The 18,909-nt window shown below is 45.6% G+C and overlaps 1 protein-coding gene across 1 annotated transcript; it reads left to right on the top strand.

Annotated features, from left to right (window-relative positions):
- Positions 1–1,235: 1,235 nt before the first annotated feature.
- On the top strand, positions 1,236–14,944 carry CX3CR1 (C-X3-C motif chemokine receptor 1). The gene is made up of 2 exons (XM_004018235.5): positions 1,236–1,319; positions 11,972–14,944. Exon 2 carries the CDS (start codon positions 11,981–11,983, stop codon positions 13,055–13,057), a length of 1,077 nt encoding a protein of 358 aa, XP_004018284.1. The 5' UTR covers positions 1,236–1,319; positions 11,972–11,980; the 3' UTR covers positions 13,058–14,944.
- The last annotated feature ends 3,965 nt before the right edge of the window (positions 14,945–18,909 follow it).

Raw genomic sequence — 18,909 nt, 5'->3', positions numbered from 1 at the left:
TGCGGGGGGTCGTGTCACTGACCACTCAATGAACATGTGTGCTGAAGGCCCACTGGTGCCAGAGCCTGGTTAGATCCTGGGATAAAGACAGACCAGAAGGAGGCTTGGCCTTAAACATGACTTAGGCAAGTAAGGAAGTCGTGGGACGGCAGTGCAGCTGAGGTGACTGAGATTAAGTCAGAGAACCAGCTGGCCAGGGCAGGGAGCAGCGGCACGGCCCGGGCATCAGGGCCTGGCCGGGTACCATATCCCGCGGGAGCAGCCTGGGCCATTGCCCTTCAGATACAGGACTTGGGCTTGACTGCAGGGCACAGAGAACCACCAAGAGCCCTGAGGGAGGTGAGGAGAACCATAATTATTAAGCATCCACCAGGAGCCAGGCCCTCAGTAGGTGCTTTCTGTATCAATGCCTCTCAGATTCATTGTGTTTATATCAAACTCCTAAAAATTTCATTAAAATGTAGTCTCTATGTTTCATATCTTATAATAACCTATAATGGAAAAAAATCTGAAAAAGAATATATATGTATGGACGGATGGATGCGTAACTGAATCACTTTGCTGTATACCTGAAACGCTGTAAGTTAAATACACTTTGATAGAAAAAAAATTTTTTTAATAAAACAATGTAAGCATACCTTATAAATATTGTAAGTTTGGTCCCAGACCACTACAATAAAGCTAATTCACAATAAAGTGAGTCACATGAAAAAACACAAAAAATACAGATGACTTTTCTTTATTGCAAAAAAAGCTTAGAAGGCATCAAAAAAATGCAGAGTCTGATTCAAGAGGTCTGGGGTGGCAGCGGCCTGAGGCGCTGCATCTCTGAGAAGCTCCCAGCTGGGATCACACTTTGAGAAGAAAAACTGTAGCTCATTTAATCTGCACCCCAGTGCTGTCCAGTGAGTATTATGGGCTCCCTTTTATTAGCAGGAAAACTGAGACTCTATTTCTGGGCCTGCCTGAAGGCACATCACTAGAGCTACTCTACTTCCCGCCCGCTGCCCAGTGAGAGAGGTAACACAGTCCCCAGGTAAACACACTCCCTCCTGGCCCCGCTGGGTCTGCCCCAGGCTCTTCCTAGTCCCTGACTTCAGACCCTCCCATCTCAGCTGGCCTCCAGCCTGGAGCTTCTGAGACTGCAGCAGCCTCTAAAGATAGTCTTCCTCACAGGAAACCAGATACTATTGGCTAACTTTGCAAATAAAGATGCCCTCAGAAGAGAGGGAGATACTCTCTGACAGACTGTGCGTGGGACAGGAAGGCTGACTGGCACATCACCACCTCTCGAGGTTCCCTCCCCAGACCCAGCCCAGGTAGGAGCGGAGGGCTCGTTTAGCACCTGTGGGCGCGCTGGGTGAGGCACTGTGGTCAGAGGTCAAAGTGGGTTAATGAGGCTGGTTTGCTTTACTTGGCAACAAGGGAGACCATTTTCCAGAGGATCTTATAGCCTAAATGTACTAGGGGGCTTGGTAGGGGAAGACAGTGACTGATTAGATCACTTATGATGTGCTTAACATGATGAAATATGATTAGAAGCATTAGTAATTACATTTCAGGGACATGGAGAAATGCCCATAAAAAAAGCATCATTTAAAATTGCATCTGCAAGCTATTATATACAGGGTGGATAAAAAGAAGGTTCTACACTACAGCCAAGGGAACTATATTCAATATCCTGTAATAAACCATAATGGAAAAGAATAGATACATATATGAATCACTGTTCTATAGCAGAATTAACACATTATGAATCAACTACAATAAAAGAAAAAATTAAAAGGTAAGATTGTATCTGGATGATATTGAGGAATTACTGTAAACTTTCTAAGGTAAGAAACAGCATCAAAGTTATTTTTATCATCATCATTTTTTTTTTCTGGCCGTACTGCAAGCGTTGCGAGATCTTAGTTCCCTAACCGGGGATTCAACACACAGGGCAATAAAGTCGTGGAGTCCCAGCAACTAGGACCACTGTGGAATTCCCATTATTATTATTATTATTGTTAACTTTCCACATCTGTTTCATGCTCCTTCTCTATGTACTCCTAGAAAGATTTTTTTAAATAGGAGCAATAAGAATCCGCTGTAGAGTCTGAAGTATATACATACTATTTGTATTTTTAGGAACAAAATAAGTAAAATGGACAGCAAGCCTTTTTATGATCTTTCCTTCTGGCACTACCTTATTCTTGACTTTCTGTTCAAAAGTGACATGTCTTTTCCTTGTCTAGGTATTTGTTTTTTTTCCCTATAACTTAAAAAAATGTATTTTTTCTTTCTTTCTTGAGTTTTTTCTTTCCTTTTTCTTTTATGCTTTTTTGCACCATCTGCATTTTTTATAATGAGCATCTACTGCATTTATAATGAAAACCATTTTAGTAATAAATTGCTGACAGACTTTGATGTTCAGCATTGATGTATGCTTTTATAATCACTGTGAGGACATTCGGGCTCAGAAGGTTTGTGTCATTGGAAAACATCATCTTCAGAAAGAAAGTCTGAGTGGACACACATGTGGGTGAATTGTGACTCTTGGTAGGGAAGAAAACCTATACAACATCTCTTTAAATATGTTCCTGTGCCCTTTGTCTTTTCCCTAAACCTGTGTTCATCTGAAAACATAATACACTCAAAGGACAGTGTGCAGGTCAACAACTCATAAACTGATCTCCCACCTAACCATCATCCAGGCAGCAGCAGAGAACCCGACCAGCCCCCGGCAGCTCCATCAGGCCTCTCCGGATCACCACCCCTGCCCTCCCAGAAATCACCCCAATCCTCACCTTTACGGTCACTGATTCTCTCCTTGTCCTTGTAGCTTTACAAGGGTTTTAAAGTTTCCATGGATTATCCTTGCCTGTTTCTCACCCTCACGTATGTGAGTTCATACAGTAGATCTATTTTTTTGGTTTGTATTTTAAAAATGCATTCATACTGGGGCTTCCCTGGTGGCCCAGTGTTTAAGACTCTATGTTCCCAATGCAGGTTGCATGGAATCAATCCATGGTCAGGGAGCTCAGGTCCCACATGTTGCATCAGTTCCGTCGCTCAGTCATGTACGACTCTGCGACCCCATGAATCGCAGCACACTAGGCCTCCCTGTCCATCACCAACTCTTGGAGTTCACTCAAACTCATGTCCATCGAGTCGGTGATGCCATCCAGCCATCTCATCCTCTGTCGTCCCCTTCTCCTCCTGCCCCCAATCCCTTCCAGCATCAGGGTCTTTTTCAATGAGTCAACTCTTCACATAAAGTCTGACACTGTTTCCACTGTTTCCCCATCTATTTCCCAAGAAGTGATGGGACGAGATGCCATGATCTTCGTTTTCTGAATGTTGAGATTTAAGCCAACTTTTTCACTCTCCTCTTTCACTTTCACCAAGAGGCTCTTTAGTTCCTCTTCACTTTCTGCCATAAGGGTGGTGTCATCTGCATATCTGAAGTTACTGATATTCCTCCTGGCAATCTTGATTCTTGTGCTTCTTCCACCCAGCGTTTCTCATGATGTACTCTGCATATAAGTTAAATAAGCAGGGTGACAACATACAGCCTTGATGTACTCCTTTTCCTAGCCAAAAAATAAAAGCATTCATACTATAGGGGCTGTAGATAAATACACAAAAATGTTTATGACAGCAATGTTCACCAAGGTCTCAAACTGAAAGCCACCGAAGGGTGCACCAGCATAAAACAGATGATGACCGTGGGACACTCACACGGTGCAATCCTATTCAGCAGAGACAATGAACAGACCGCAGCCACCGCAATAACATGGATGAAATACAACCAGAAACACTTAGATGAATTTATAGATAAATGCAAAATTGGCCCATATTCACAGGGCACTTATCAAATGCACCCCATCACTTTTCTTACACTCTTGTTATGAAACAATAGTAAAAAATTCACACAGACTGTATCTTAAGACATTTTTACCTCCACAGAAACAAGCACAGTGCCTATTGTTGGGGAAACAGAATGAAAAGCAAAATATCTGACCCAGAAAAACCTCTCCATGAAGATAGTAGAGAAAGAACGCTGTCATTATTTTTTGTTTGTTTTAATTGGAGGCTAATTACTTTACCATATTGTGGTGGGTTTTGCAATACATTCACAGGAATCGGCCCTGGGTGTACATGTGTTCCCCATCCTGAACCCCCCTCCCACCTCCCTCCCCATCCCATCCCTCAGGGTCATCCCAGTGCACCAGCCCCAAACACCCTGCCTCATGCATCGGACCTAGACTGGCGATCTGTTTCACATGATAATATACATGTTTCAATACTATTCTCTCCATTCTTTACATCTGTGTCTCTTTTGCTGTCTCGCATATAGGGTCATCATTACCATCTTTCTAAATTCCATATATATGCATTAACATACTGTATTGGTGTTTTTCTTTCTGGCTTACTTCACTCTGTATAATAGGCTCCAGCTTCATCTACCTCATTACTACTGATTCAAATGTATTCTTTTTAATGGCTGAGTAATACTCCATTGTGTATATGTACCACAGCTTTCTTATCCATTCGTCTGCTGATGGACATCTAGGTTGCTTCCATGTCCTGGCTAGTGTAAACAGTGCTGCGATGAACACTGGGGTACACGTATCTCTTTCAATTCTGGTTTCCTCGGTGTGTATGCCCAGCAGTGGGATTGCTGGGTCGTATGGCAGTTCTATTTCCAGTTTTTTAAGGAATCTCCACACTGTTCTTCATAGTGGCTGTACTAGTTTGCATTCCCACCAACAGTGTAAGAGGGTTCCTTTTTCTCTGCACCCTCTCCAGCATTTATTGTTTATAGACTTTTTGATAGCAGCCATTCTGACCAGTGTGAGATGGTACCTCCTTGTGGTTTTGATTTGCATTTCTCTGATAATGTGGGATGTTGAGCATTTTTCCACATGTTTGTTAGCCATCTGTATGTCTTCTTTGGAGAAATGTCTATTTAGAAGAACTCTGTCATTATTGAATAAGAATTAAACATCATATGCGTCACAGGCAAACTGCTATGAGGTAGTAAAGATACACAAAAAAATCTCACTTCAGACACAACCCCTTAGACACGTGTTCTCAAGACACTCAACAAGTGAAAGTGAAGTCGCTCAGTCGTGTCCGACTCTTTGTGACCTGTGGACTGTAGCCCACCAAGCTCCTCCGTCCGCAGGATTCTCCAGGCAAGAATACTGGAGTGGGTTGCCATTTCCTTCTCCAGATCTTCCCGATCCAGGGATCGAACCCAAGTCTCCCACATTGCAGGCAGACGCTTTAACCTCTGCACCACCAGGGAAGCTTCAACAGCTAGTGCTCAAGTCAGGGAACCTGACAGTCACACACAGTTCATCCCAAGTTCAGCATGGTCATCTGTATTAGCTGGCTTCATCCATCCAGAGGAGAAACAAGCTTCTCATCTCTTTATGATCGGAGGTAGTTGTGTAACTTGGAGCCAGGTTCCGGCCCAAGTCAGGCTCCTCTCCTCCTCCTGGCACTGGGAGTCTGGGCACCAACATGCGCATTTCAAAGAGATGGCTCCCAGCTCGAAAGCTGCAGAGGAAATGATCACATGTCCAAGGAGGGAGAAGGTACTCACAACTGTACGTCTTCTAAAGTAAATGCTCTAAGAAAAAGGAGACAAGGGGACTCTTGTCCCTTATTTTCAGCAGGGAGAACTAAGCCTCTTACTTTTAATTTTTACTTGTCCTTATGCCAGTGTATGGTAAAGATACTTAATAGATATTGACTTAATCCACAATTAATTAATAAGCGAGTCCATGTCTTCAGTTACTAAGAAAGGAAAATCATAAAACATTTCTTCTCTAGATTTCACAGTTTACTTTGACAGAGATAAATACCAGTAAGGACGCTGCAGAGGAAAGCAGCGGGAGGCGTGGCCCAGAACAGAGGCGGGTTCGGTGCAGGGGCAGCTCCCCGACGTATGGTCTTTTCCTGTTACTGGTCTTGGCTTGGGCTGTGCATTTGGCTTGTATAAAATGCTGATGGGTGGTCATGCCAAGTCGTTCTAGGCTGAAGACTTGCTGCACGAATAGAGTCACTCAATGTACTGCAAGGAGGATGCGGTGTAAGCTGTAAAATGTGGCTGCTGCCCCTCAGCATGGAATTCAAGGCCCCTCCATCTGCCTGTTTTTTGCCTTCTCAGCCTTAGCTCTCTCTGAATCCTAAGGAGAGGTCTCTTCTAAAAATAACCATCATTGTAAACTGGAAAACCACCAGGTTCTGAAAACACAGGGGCTCAAAGAGCCAGGGGTGTGGACTTGGAGTCAGGCTGAGCACCTTTCCATGTAGCCCGTGGTGAACTCCAGATTTGTCAGAACCCCAAATTAGCTGATTCAGCTCTCTGTCTCCAAGCAGAACCTCATCTGAACGCTGGGTGCCTGTGAGCCCAGAAGCTTCGCAGGTTGCTGGGCAGTCACTCTGTGGACACGAGGCCACACTTCGCTGACCCAAGACCCATGCTGCTCTTTTAAGACTGTTTCCTTCTGTTCGGTCCTTGGAAAACTGATTATCCAGAGCTGACTGGGCTCTCAGAGATGGTCCAGTCCTGGGCTTGCATTACCCACTTCAAGGCACTGAGGCACAGGTGGGAGGGAGATGCTCAGGGTCTGCCAGCTGATCTCGGGGCGTGTGGACCCCTATGAAGTACGCAGCTCTGAAGAGCAACTCTGCGTATCTGAAGGCAGGAAAGAAGCTGATCCTTTAGTTTTCAGCCTTTTCTTCTCCAGAGAAAAGGATCTAAATTTTCTCACCACATTACTGAGAGTTAGATTCTGAGGGTCTGACAGTGAGGACCCCACCTGGTCATGGCTGGAGAGGCAAATAATATCTCCTCCCCCTCCATTCCCCACCTGCTACTTCACTGAGGGTCAGCCTTCTGGGTCCTGAGTCTAAACCCAGGAACAGTGCTCAGGGTCACATCATGAATTTTATCCTTTAAAGGTGTGGGGGGGTCACCTCTACTATTTTCCAGCTCTTGTTCTAGAGATGTGGCCTGCAGTAACCTGAAGAATTTCCCTCCAAGAGGAGAAACCTGGTGCAGGGCAGGAAGCATGGCTTTGTGAAGAGATGCATCTGGCTTAAAATCCTGGCTCTGCTGTGCCCTTGATAAGTTACTGAAGTCTCTCTGCTTGCTGGTGGTTATTTTGCAGTCATTTGCCATGAGGTGTTGTGGCAAGAATTAAATAGGGTCTTGTGTCTGTAGCATGACACTTAGTGGGTCCCCAGGAACAGCAGCCTTCTCTCCTTCTCACCTGGGGCTTTCAGAAGATAACCTCAGGTTCTGGAATGTCAAGAGACACTGGCACCACATGGGGAAAGTCGGGATCCAGGATCAAGCAATTCCTGAGTTTTGTTTGGTCCAAAGGAAAAATATTAAGCCTAACAATTGGCATTAGACTGAACCTCAAACCCTTCTGTATGAGAGCAAGGGAGGTTAACAAACAAGGCATATTGGATCTAGAAAACGGTAAGCAGGACCTGAAGCCAAAAGAGACGGGGAAGCAACATGAAAAAGACGTTGAGGAGAAGAAAGGGGATGGAGGCCACCTAATGAGAAGGAAGTATAGAAAAGGGAAGCTGATTGGAAAAAGTGGGTAATGATGACCGAAAAAAAAAAAAAAAAGGTTAAAAAATAAGTGAGCAGGCCAAAGAAAAGGAAGTGACCAGAGGAAGTAGGACAGGATCAGCCACAGAGCTGGCTGGGTGTTTTTTAGAGCAGGTTCTACAAAATTCATTTTTACTTGACTAAGACAGCCATGTGTACTCAAAGCTCAGCTTCTAGGTTCAGCCCAGACTCTCCTAGCCCAGCATTATTTAGTAAAACGTTGACTTAACAGAGCAGAGGATGAGGAGACCCAAGTATAGTTGGGGGATGTGTGTGGTGCAGCCTAGGTTAGTGCGTTGGGACCTATGCTAATGCTTCATTCCAGCACCCATCCTTCCCCTGGCAACCCCATCTACATGGACCTCACTTACTACATGCTGTAAGGGCTTATTGCATCGGATTCTTGCACTTGATTTCTGGTGCCTGGGGGGCCAGGAGGCCAGTGTCCAGCCTGAGTGAAAGCCAATTAGATCCCTGACAGCCATCTGACCCCCGGGCATTGGCCCCACTCTCATCTGCTGCCAAGAGTCCTATCTTCAGCTTCCTGGCCCAGGGCTGGAACATCTCAGAGGACCTAGAAATAGAAGGTCCTGCTTGGGCTCACCTTTCCTGAAAAGGTACCTGGATAAAACTATTAAGTTCTAGACACTTGGTGTTATTTAAGCCTTACTGCAGTTCTGAAAGGAAAGTTCTGTATTTAATTCACTGCCCTGCTGAAGGGCTCCAGGGATATTTGTGACGAGAGGTCAGGGAAGGTGCAGCGAGAGGTCAGGGAAGGTGCAGCGAGAGCTCGGGAAAGGCCAGGATGTCTGAAACAAACTGGGGGCAGGGGGCAAGGAGGTGTCTGGTCCTCCTCTCTCCTTGCTGGGCCCCTGGCTCAGGGCTGCCATGTGTGTGCCCGTGCCCTTCTCACCTTCTCCTTGCTCTTCAGTGATCCAGAGACACCTGCCTGAAGATTAGTAGGAGGTCCCTGTGTATGAGACACAGTGCCAAGAGAACATCAAACCCAGCACGTGCATATCTGGCAAAAATCAAGTCAGCCTCAGCCTGGGGCATGTGAAGAGCTCCAGACGGCAAGTCTTAGGAGAGACAGATGGAATCACTGACTGACTGTGAAAGACTCCCTGTGTCCCCCCTTGCCCTGCAGATGTCCCCAACCCACCACTCTCCACTCAGCCCCCAAGTGTGGAAGGACAGGGGCAGGAAGGGTGGTGATGCGGAACAAACGTGAGACAGGAATCACAGAGATCCCACCATGTCTTCATGTGGCCCCTCCCTATCTCTGGCACCAAGGTGCCCTTGCCTTGCTGGGGCTGCCCTTGACCTGAGGGTGTTGGCCAGGCGCCCTCCCCAGGAGCAGTGCTGCAGGGTCACTGGGTGGAAGGCACTCTAGCCAGGGAGGAATGCGGGGGTGAGAATTAGGAAAGGGGGCAGGGTCATCCTGGCAGATGTCTTTCCTTTTCTGATTACAGAGAACCAGGCCTTTTTATTATTGTTATTATAATTGCTATTGAGAAGAGGAAACCTAGCATTGGCAGAGGGGCCTTCTCTGCTCTCATCTTTCAGGTTTTACTCCTGGCACTGGCTGTGCTACGTGGAATTTTGAGGTTCAGGGAATTCAGAGAACTTGGTCGCACAGTGTATTGGGAGAAAGGGAAAACTCCTGGGGGACAGTTGGGTCACTCCAGCTAACATGTTTCTGGAAGTGGGTGGGCGGATTTGACTGAGAGAGTCTTGGGCTCTCGCAGCAACGGTGGGAAAGATTCTTTCTGTGATTGCACTTCTATTGCACTTTATTAACAATTCTCTCCCCCGAAAGGACGGACTGTGGTAAAGAAATGAAAATAATTAGAAGTGAAAAGTCAAAAGAAAGAATTAAACAATGCTGAATTTCCAAATGATTCTGAGGTGTGGCTTTTCCAGCGTCTTTTCCTCCTGAGACCATCCCTCCCATCTGCTTTGCAATAGCAGTTAAATGAACAGTCTGTGAAACAAATCTTAAGTACGAACACACGCATCAAAAACTATGCTCTGAGGATGAAGCGACTTCTAATTTTTGGGAAAAGGATTAAATATTTCTGTTTTCTGAAAAGTTATTTTGTATTTTGTTTTCTATTAAAATGTGTTTAGTTTCAAAAAAGAAATCAAGTCAATCTAAAAGCACCAAATTCCTGGGCTTTAGGACTGAATACAGGCTCCAAAGAGATATAAAATGATTTTATTGTCCTTGGACTCTTCTCTAGGTCAACACTGCCAGCTCCTGACACTGCGGGGGGGGGGGGGGAGGAGGATGAGGAAGAGGGGAGCTAGCCCCAGCATCCCCAACAAGGACTTGACTGTTTGCTACCCTACAAGCTGCAAGTCCAGGAAGACGGGCTCCAGCCGCATGCCACCTGCACCACGCGGCTGCTCCCTGCCTCCCCACATTTCAGCTGAGCATCTGATATTGCTGTCACTTAAAAATAGTTGAACATCAGCCACTTTATACGGTTCAACTTAACTTTTATTGATTAAAGTCATGGCTAGAGGATCCTCTCTGAGAAAAGGGCATTGTAGCCAAGAGCAAAGAGAGCACCCACTTTCCTGGGGCTGAGGACTCCATCCCAGCCTGAGACGGCCCAGGTCAGAAGGCCCTGGGCCACTTCGCCGGCAGGCTGGGTGAGCCAGAGAAGTGGACCAGCATGCCAAGCTGAGGCTGGGACGGGAGAAGCGAAGGGTGGGTCCTCACTGTGGCAGAGACACCATCTTGGTATAACCAGCATGAAAAGGGTGTAGTGAGGTGTGGAAACTCCCTTGGTTAGAGAAGTGTGAGCTTTGGCTTGAGCTGTGCTGGGAGACGGGCAGTGACAAGCAGGAGGTGTGTGCTGAGGTTTCTGAGAGCTTGTCTTGTGGTATCACAAGGAAGAGGAGGGGCCCCAGAGGCCCATGGCGAAAGGACTTCCCATGCAGACTCTGGAGTGAGTCCTGGCTGGGAGAAGAGAGGATGGGCATGTGCCACTGCCCAGCCTGAGCAGGAATGTCTTGCCTTTCCATTCCTGTCCAGAAAGGAACAGAAAAAGAACTGTGGGGGAGGGTAGGCCACAGTGAAGTGCAGGACTGGTAATTATTAATTAGCCCCTGGGACCCGAGGCCACAGGCTAACCGAGCCTGCCCTCCACCTGGGATCCGTTGGCCCCTTCGTGACTGCAGAGGCCTTGGTGACGCTGCCACACCCTCTGCACTTGTAGGGTGACTGACCATCCCAGTTGGCTTAGAACTTAGGGGTTTCCGAAATGTGAGACTTTCAGTGCTAAAACCAAAAGAGTCCTGGGCAAATCAAGGCAAGGTAATCACCCTAGAGTGTCTGACTCTAGGATTATTCCTTAAGGAAAGAATAATAATCCTTAACGATTATTCATTAAGGAAGAGAAAGATTTGGTTCATAGAGGAAGAGGAAAAGAAATGGCCCTCAAAAACCAAGACAGGCCTCTGGGTGCAGGTCTGCCCAGGGCTCTGTGACAATCTGAGACCTCTCTCCAGTCTTCAAGCAGGAGAAACAGGAGTCCAGAGGGTAGAGAGGTGGGAGAAAGGAAGGGGGTGGAGAATGGCACTGGGGAAGTTTGAAATGGAAGTGTGAATTACGGCACTAGCTCAGCTGGTAAAGAATCCGCCTGCAATGCAGGAGACCCCAGTTCGATTCCTGGGTTGGAAAGATCCCCTAAAGAAGGGTTAGGCTACCCACACCAGTATTCCTGGGCTTCCCTGGTGGCTCAGTTGGTAAAGAATCTGCCTGCAATGCGAGAGACCTGGGTTTGATCCCTGGGTTGGGAAGAATTCCTGGAGGAGGGCATGGCAACCCACTCCAGTATTCTTGCCTGGACAATCCCCATGGACAGAGGATATATGGCAGGCTATAGTCTATGGGGTCCCAAAGAGTAGGACACGACTGAGCAACTAATACACACCACCCCATCCCTCTCCTCCCTCCTCGCTCATGGTCCTCTCTCACCCATCCACACCCTGGTTAAGCTGGCTACCTTTCAGATAGACTTTTGAAAATCAAAGGAAAAAATATCTGTCTCAAGCTTCAAAAGACTGACGTTCAAATGCTAACTGAGCCATTTACTGTGTCGTTCCTGGCGAGTCACTGAGCATCTCAGAGCCTGGTGTCCTCTCTGTCAGAGGGGTCTGTTATAGCCTCCATCACAGAGATTAAATAAGACGGCACACAGGACCCTGGGAAACGTACTGGTCAGACACCCAACCAAAAGTTTGTTTCTTCCAGTCTGCCTTTGTATGTAAGGAGCGGAATTCCAACTTGGTTTCTCTGGGAACTCATGCCATTTCTTGTCTTCCTTTCTCATCCAGGTGCTCACCATGCACACCACCCTCCCTGAATCAACTTCAGAAACCTTGGAGTATTATGACCTTGCAGAAGCCTGTGATATGGGGGACATCGTGGCCATGGGAACTGCCTTCGTGGCCACACTCTACTCCCTCGTCTTTGCCTTTGGCCTGGTGGGAAATTTGCTGGTGGTGTTTGCCCTCATCAACAGCCAGAGGTCCAAAAGTATTACTGACATTTACCTCCTGAACCTGGCCTTGTCCGATCTGCTCTTTGTAGCCACCTTGCCCTTCTGGACTCACTATGTGATAAACGAGCAAGGCCTTCACCATGCCACGTGCAAACTCACCACTGCCTTCTTCTTCATTGGGCTTTTTGGAGGCATATTCTTCATCACCGTCATCAGCATCGACAGGTTCCTGGCCATTGTCCTGGCTGCCAACTCCATGAACAACAGGACCGTGCAGCACGGCGTCACCATCAGCCTCGGCGTCTGGGCAGCCGCCATCCTCATGGCCACACCGCAGTTCATGTTCACCAAAGAGAAAGAAAACGAATGCTTTGGTGACTACCCTGAGGTCCTGCGGGAAATCTGGCCTGTGATCCTCAATGTGGAAATAAATTTTCTTGGCTTCCTGCTCCCCCTGCTCATTATGAGTTACTGTTACTTCAGAATCATGCGGACATTGTTTTCCTGCAAGAACCACAAGAGAGCTAAAGCCATTAGGCTGATCTTTCTGGTGGTTGTCGTGTTTTTCCTCTTCTGGACACCCTATAATGTCATGATTTTCTTACAGACGCTCAATCTCTATGACTTCTTTCCCAAGTGTGACGTGAAGAGGGATCTGAAGTTGGCCATCAGTGTGACGGAGACAATTGCGTTTAGCCACTGTTGCCTCAATCCCCTTATCTATGCATTTGCTGGAGAGAAGTTCAGACGATACCTTTACCATCTGTACAGGAAATGCCTGGCTGTCCTGTGTTGCCGTCCTGTCCACATCACTTTCTCTTCGTCTCTGTCTGAATCACAAAGGAGCAGGCGGGAAAGTGTTCTGAGCAGCAATTTTACTCATTACACCAGTGAAGGAGATACGTCCATCGTTCTCTGAAGGGATCCCAAAGCTGTGTCCCTCCAGCAAGGCTGGAGTTTCTGAGTTGACACTGAATAATGAGGACGGATTTTAAAACTTCTTACATGCAAGAAACAATGGATCCAAAGCTCCCAAAACAATCCTAAAGTATCTTTGAGACCTGTGCTCAAAATTTGAATGATAAAGAGTAGACGTGGGTCTTACCGCCAATGTCAGGACTTGCTTGTTTATAAATGACCGGAATTCAACTCAGACTAACTTAGCCTGAAAAGAGGCAGTAACTTTCACCCTGTGGCATGGGCAATGCGTGGCGAGTCCTCAGTGAGAGAAAACTAGAGACTGAATCTAGCTAGCATGTCCTCTGACTCTCAGTTCTCTGAGTGGTAAGAGAGATCCCAGACTCACATCTTTGTCATCCGAGAGGGAGTGAGACCAATCCCCCTCTGAGGCCAAGGTCGAAATCCCCAGGGAAGGGCTCTGATTGGCCAAGTTTGTATCAGATCTTCATCCCTGGACCACGAGGTGGTATCCACAGGGAAGAGGAAAACAAGATGGCAGCTTCCATTCCAATATTGTGGTTGGAGATGCAGGAAAATATATTTCCAAAGAGCTGAAGGTGTGGGTGCCTCTTTGATCAGACCGAACAAGAGTTGCCCACAAACTGTACTGGGTGTCTGGCCCAGCCTCCCTCCTGATCATACTGGCCAGCACACACTGCCAGACTTCTTCATTAAACCCTCTCTGTCATATCCCTCAACCTACAAAGGTTCCCCTAGCATACACTGTATCAAGTCCAAACTCAAATGCCTGGCCTCCAGGATGTTCCATCATGCAGTCCCAATAATAGACTCCCCAGTGCCTTCTTTTCTCAAAGGGCTCCAGCTCCCCCTCAGGCAGGTCTCTTCCATCTGGTTACGTGCATCACCACCTGATCCAGAACCCAGGGGAATAAACAGAAAAAAGTACTGGCCCAAACTGAGAAGGCATGGTTTCTAATTTCAACCCTATCACTTATACACTGGATAACAGGGCCAACTGAGCTTAGTTTCCTCATCTGTAGAATGGAAACAATAGCTCTTTTCATGCAGGAAGTGCAGCATGAGGAGCCAGCCTCCAGCTCTCACAGATTCCAACCCTCCTGTCAGGTTCCCAGACTTCAGCCTTTCCCCCACCTGGCACCGTGCTTAAGTGGTGCTGTTGACAGAGCTTGGAAGGGCCTCACAGGCTCTGCTTGTGATGCAGCCCTTGACACGGAACAGGCTGGCTCCCACGGTGGTGCTCAATGGACACTCCTAGATATACAGATGGATAGGCTTTCCTGACTCAGTCCTCCCAGGCTGCCTGGACCATTTCCTCCCAATCAACTGGTGACAGCCCTATCTGGAGAGAACCTCATCATTCATGCCACTGCCAACCTGAACAGCCCGAGTCCCAGGAACAGCTTTCCCTTTCTCAGATAACGTTTGAGATGGTCTGAAACTTTAAAGCTTGAAAAACAATTGTGATGATGCTAAAGAAAATATCACCTATAATCTAATCACGCAGTATCTTCATGTGCCCACTGGACCTTATTTACGGCCTCACACGTTTCAAGTTGCAATCATAGTGTACGGACAGTTTTATAATCTGCTTTTTTTTTCCTCTCTCTTAACATTAGGCCGCAGATAACGCTCTGTTTCTGCACAGTTTTGTAATGATCATTTTAGAAGACTCTGCCAGGTTGTGTTCTCACTGAAGGCATCTGACTCACTGCTCTATTTCTCACTCCTTGGAAGTCAATGTATTTGTTTATCTAGTGACAGGATGGATTACATTCCATTAAGATCGTGTACTGCAACTTATCATTACCCTGTTAATAAGCACTTCATGTGTTTCTAATATTTAGCAAATACATATTTTATAGCACTTTTCTGTGTAATTTCCTTTCTTCTCTTCAATTACTTCCTTTGGATAAATTCCTTGCCATGGGGCTAGCTGGGGCAAAGGGCATGGGTACTTTTTAGCTTTTGACGCATACATATGAAACTAATAAACTGCAAAACCTTTACTGAGCATGTATTATATATAACATGTGAGCTCAGATCCAGAGCTGTTCCAAAGATGAGTGTGATAAGGCCTCTGCCCTCAATGCTTAAGAGGTGCTTAACATTTAAATGCAGAACTCAGAAGTTAAAAAAAAAAGCATACTCTTACATTATTTGGCAATACAAGAACAAGGTCTCCTGACCTGAGTGGTTAAGTATCTTAGAACATCTTCAGTTCAGTTCAGTTGCTCAGTCATGTCCGACTCTTTGCGACCCCATGAATTGCACCGTGCCAGGCCTCCCTGTCCATCACCAACTCCCAGAGTTCACTCAGACTCATGTCCATCGAGTTGGTGATGCCATCCAGCCATCTCATCCTCTGTCGTCCCCTAGAACATCTTACCTGAGTCTTAAGATCTTGAGATTTTAAGAGAAAAGTCTGAGAACAGTGAAAGGCATTGGGAACTGAATATGTGGTGGGAAGGTGCTGGAGCTCTGGCTCAGACAACCAGTGGAAGAAGGTGTTCTCAGGGTGTTCATGATTTCCTCCCTTGTCACCTGATCCTTGTCCCAGCTGTTGAATCAGGAAATTTTTCATTAAAATTTTAACTTATTAGTGGACTCCTAAGAAAAGAGGAAAAAATTCTTTTGTCTTGAGAAACAAAGGAGACAAACAAACACTTTCATTTCTAGAAGACAATTAGATTTGTATCATAAGAAACGTTCATTCATTTTGCTAAGACAGAACAGGGAGAAAATAAGGAAGGTCGTTGAAAAACCCTGAATAGCTGTGATGCTGGTGTCTAAGGAAAGGAAGGCACATCTGAAAAGGACAGTTGACCCTAAGAGCACAGCTGAATCAGATCCACCACGGCTGCTGGGCTCTGGGCTTCCCCAAAGAGGAAGGGAATTCCAAATACAGATAGACGTCGGTGACTGCGTCCCAGCAGACTGACTCTGTGACCCTGGGCGAGGTATTTGACATCTCTAAGGTTCAGTTTCCTCAGCTGGCAAATAAGAATAAAAGCAGTGCCAACTTCCTAGAAAGATGATGAGGATTTAGTAAGGTTACCTTCCCAAAGCTCACAACACAGGCTTGGAAAGCAAGGTCAGACAAATGATGGCAACTACTTTCTTTTATTATTATTATTATTAGATTCAATCTTTCCCAGTGAGGAAACTCATACTATGTTGCCCATGCCATCTTGCTTTTTCCCAGAATCACGGAATGGTGGGTGGTCAGAAATAGTTGAGTACAAACCCACACTTTGCAGGTTAGAGAAAGGATGTTCAGAGACGGTCAGAGACTGGCCCAAGACCAAACAGTGGGTTAATCAAAGAGGCAGATCCCTTAACTCTCAGTTTACTGACTTCCTCTTCCTAATAAAAATATAGACCAATCCTACGGTGACTACAGTTAACAATACTGTGCTGTATATTTGAAAGTTCCTAAAATACTTGATTTTAATATTTAAGAAACTTTTGCATCTTTATTTATTTATTTTATGTCTTAGACCAGGCTGAGCATGGCATACAGGATCTTAGTTCCCTGACTAAGGATCAGAACTCTGCCCCCTGCATTGGGAGCACAGAGTCTTAACCAACGGACTGTCAGGGAAGTTCCTAAAAGAGTAGATTTTAAAAGTTCTCACCACACATGAAAAAACAGTAACTATGCGCAGTGATAGATGTGTTAATTAACCTTATTTCATAATCACTTTACAATATATACATATATAAGTATACACAGAAAACCATGAAGATTTCATCAAAAAACTGTGAGAATTAATAAACAAATTCAGTAAAATTGCAGGACACAAAATTGAAACACAGAAATCTGTTGTAATTCTTTCCACTAATGATAAACTATCTGGAAGAGAAATTAAGAAAATAATTCCATTAATAATTACATCAAAAAGAATATAATACCTAGGAATAAATTTACAATAGCCCAGATATGAAGGGGGTGACAGAGGATGAGATGGTTGGATGGCATTACTGACTCATGCACATAAGTTGAGTAAGCTCTGGAGATAGTGAAAGAAAGGAAAGCCTGGGGTGCTATTATCCACGCAGTCAGAAAGAGTCAGACACGACCTAGTGACTGAAAAACAACACGCTCATTAAATGACCATCTGAGGAAGAAGGTGGCTTCCCAGGAACTTTGCTACCAAGACAGATGGAGAATGCATGCTTTTGGTTACTGAGAAGAGCTATCATCTCTTATAATCCACTGCATCTGGCGGGCTTTCCATAATCTCTCTCTCTGCAACACTGCCCCTGAGCGCCCAGGGGGAGAATTCTCTTCTGGCCTCAAAAGGCCAACAACCACACCTGGGAACTTGGCAACCCAACTCTGAAAGGTCCACCTTGGGTACCACTTCAGCCCTAGATAAAGTCCCATTAGTGCCCTCAAAATTGGGGCAGTCTATCCCAACTCAGAAGCAAAAGGCAAATTTTCTTTTCTACCTGCATCTTATTTTCCCGGCCCACGAGGACCACATCAGTTTCAACATGACTGTAATATTGTTTGCTTAACGTGCTGAGTTTGCAACCACATTCTGAGCTACCCAAGACCAAGTGAGAGGAGGAGGTCTTCACAAATGTGGAAACAGCCTGTCTCTCTTCAAGAGGCCCTCTATCTTGAGGAGGGTTGGGATGTTTTCTTGAGGATGCATGGTGCCATGTTTGTTTCTGCTATATGACACATCCCACTGGGCAACAGTCAAAGTTCCTCCCAGAGGCACATCCTAGACATCTCTAGAAACCACAACACACACTCAGCAGAAGAATGACTCTTTTACCCCATGTTTTCTCATTTATTTAGGCAGATCCAAAAAAACTTTTACTTCACACTTCTTTGACTAATGAGGAAGACTGTTCAATTTTTAATGTGCTTGCTTTATACTCTTTGTCTTTTCCTGATTATCAAAGAGATAGGCAACCAGAAAATACAAAGAATGAAAAAGTGTATACAATTTTTACATTATACAACATTCCCACCTCCTATAGATAAAACATTGTTTAACACTGAGGTAGGTTCTACCATGTCCTTCTCTGCAGATACAATTTTTTAAATAAAAGCTTTGAGACCATAACATACATACAGTTTTAGATATTTTTTCCACTTAACATTATAGTACTAACATTTTCCCATGTATTAAACTCAATCATGATTTTAATGATTGCACAGAAGTCCATATAGACTTTATCTAGGCAAGCCTCTACTGATGGACATGAATGTATAAAGGAAAAGCATGGATTCTTCCTCCTTCTGTGCAGGAAAAATCCAACTCTTTCCTACTGGGTTTCTCTCCCGTGTGTCTCCTCCAGTACTTACACAGAACACTTTATTTCTGACACTTCTGATCACCAAATATATGTGGTGTTTTCTCCACATCTCTGTGACACCAACTGGGTATCTTACAGTATACTGAATAACTTAGTCCTGACACCATTTACCTAGAGATCCCACGGGTTAAGGGCTAAGTCCCACGGGACCTCTCCACTCCACTTCAGAGGCTGATCACAAGTGGTAGGTCTCCAGGTTACCCGCGACTCCTGTCTCAGTTGACTGTGAATCAGAGGTTCCCACAGTCCCTCCTCAGGTTGGATTAATTCACTGGAGTAGCTCACCGAACTCAGAAAACACTTCCTTATGTTTACCAGTTTATTAAAGAATTTGATGAAGGATACAGAGGAACAGTCAGATGAAGACGTACATAGGGCGAGGCCTGAGAGGGTCCCTCGTGCAGGAGTTTCTGTTTCTGGGGAGCTGGGTGGTGTCACCCTTCTGGTATATGGATGTGTTCACCAATCCAGAAGCTCCTTGAACCCCATACTCCT

The sequence above is a fragment of the Ovis aries genome, chromosome 19 (genome assembly GCF_016772045.2).
Source record: "Ovis aries strain OAR_USU_Benz2616 breed Rambouillet chromosome 19, ARS-UI_Ramb_v3.0, whole genome shotgun sequence".
Taxonomy (NCBI): domain Eukaryota; kingdom Metazoa; phylum Chordata; class Mammalia; order Artiodactyla; family Bovidae; genus Ovis; species Ovis aries.
Note: the sequence above shows the minus strand (reverse complement) of the source record. Positions and strands in the feature narration are given on the sequence as shown.

Coding starts and splice junctions, on each gene's coding strand:
- CX3CR1 (XM_004018235.5), top strand. CDS start 11,981: ATGCACACCACCCTCCCTGAATCAACTTCAGAAACCTTGGAGTATTAT.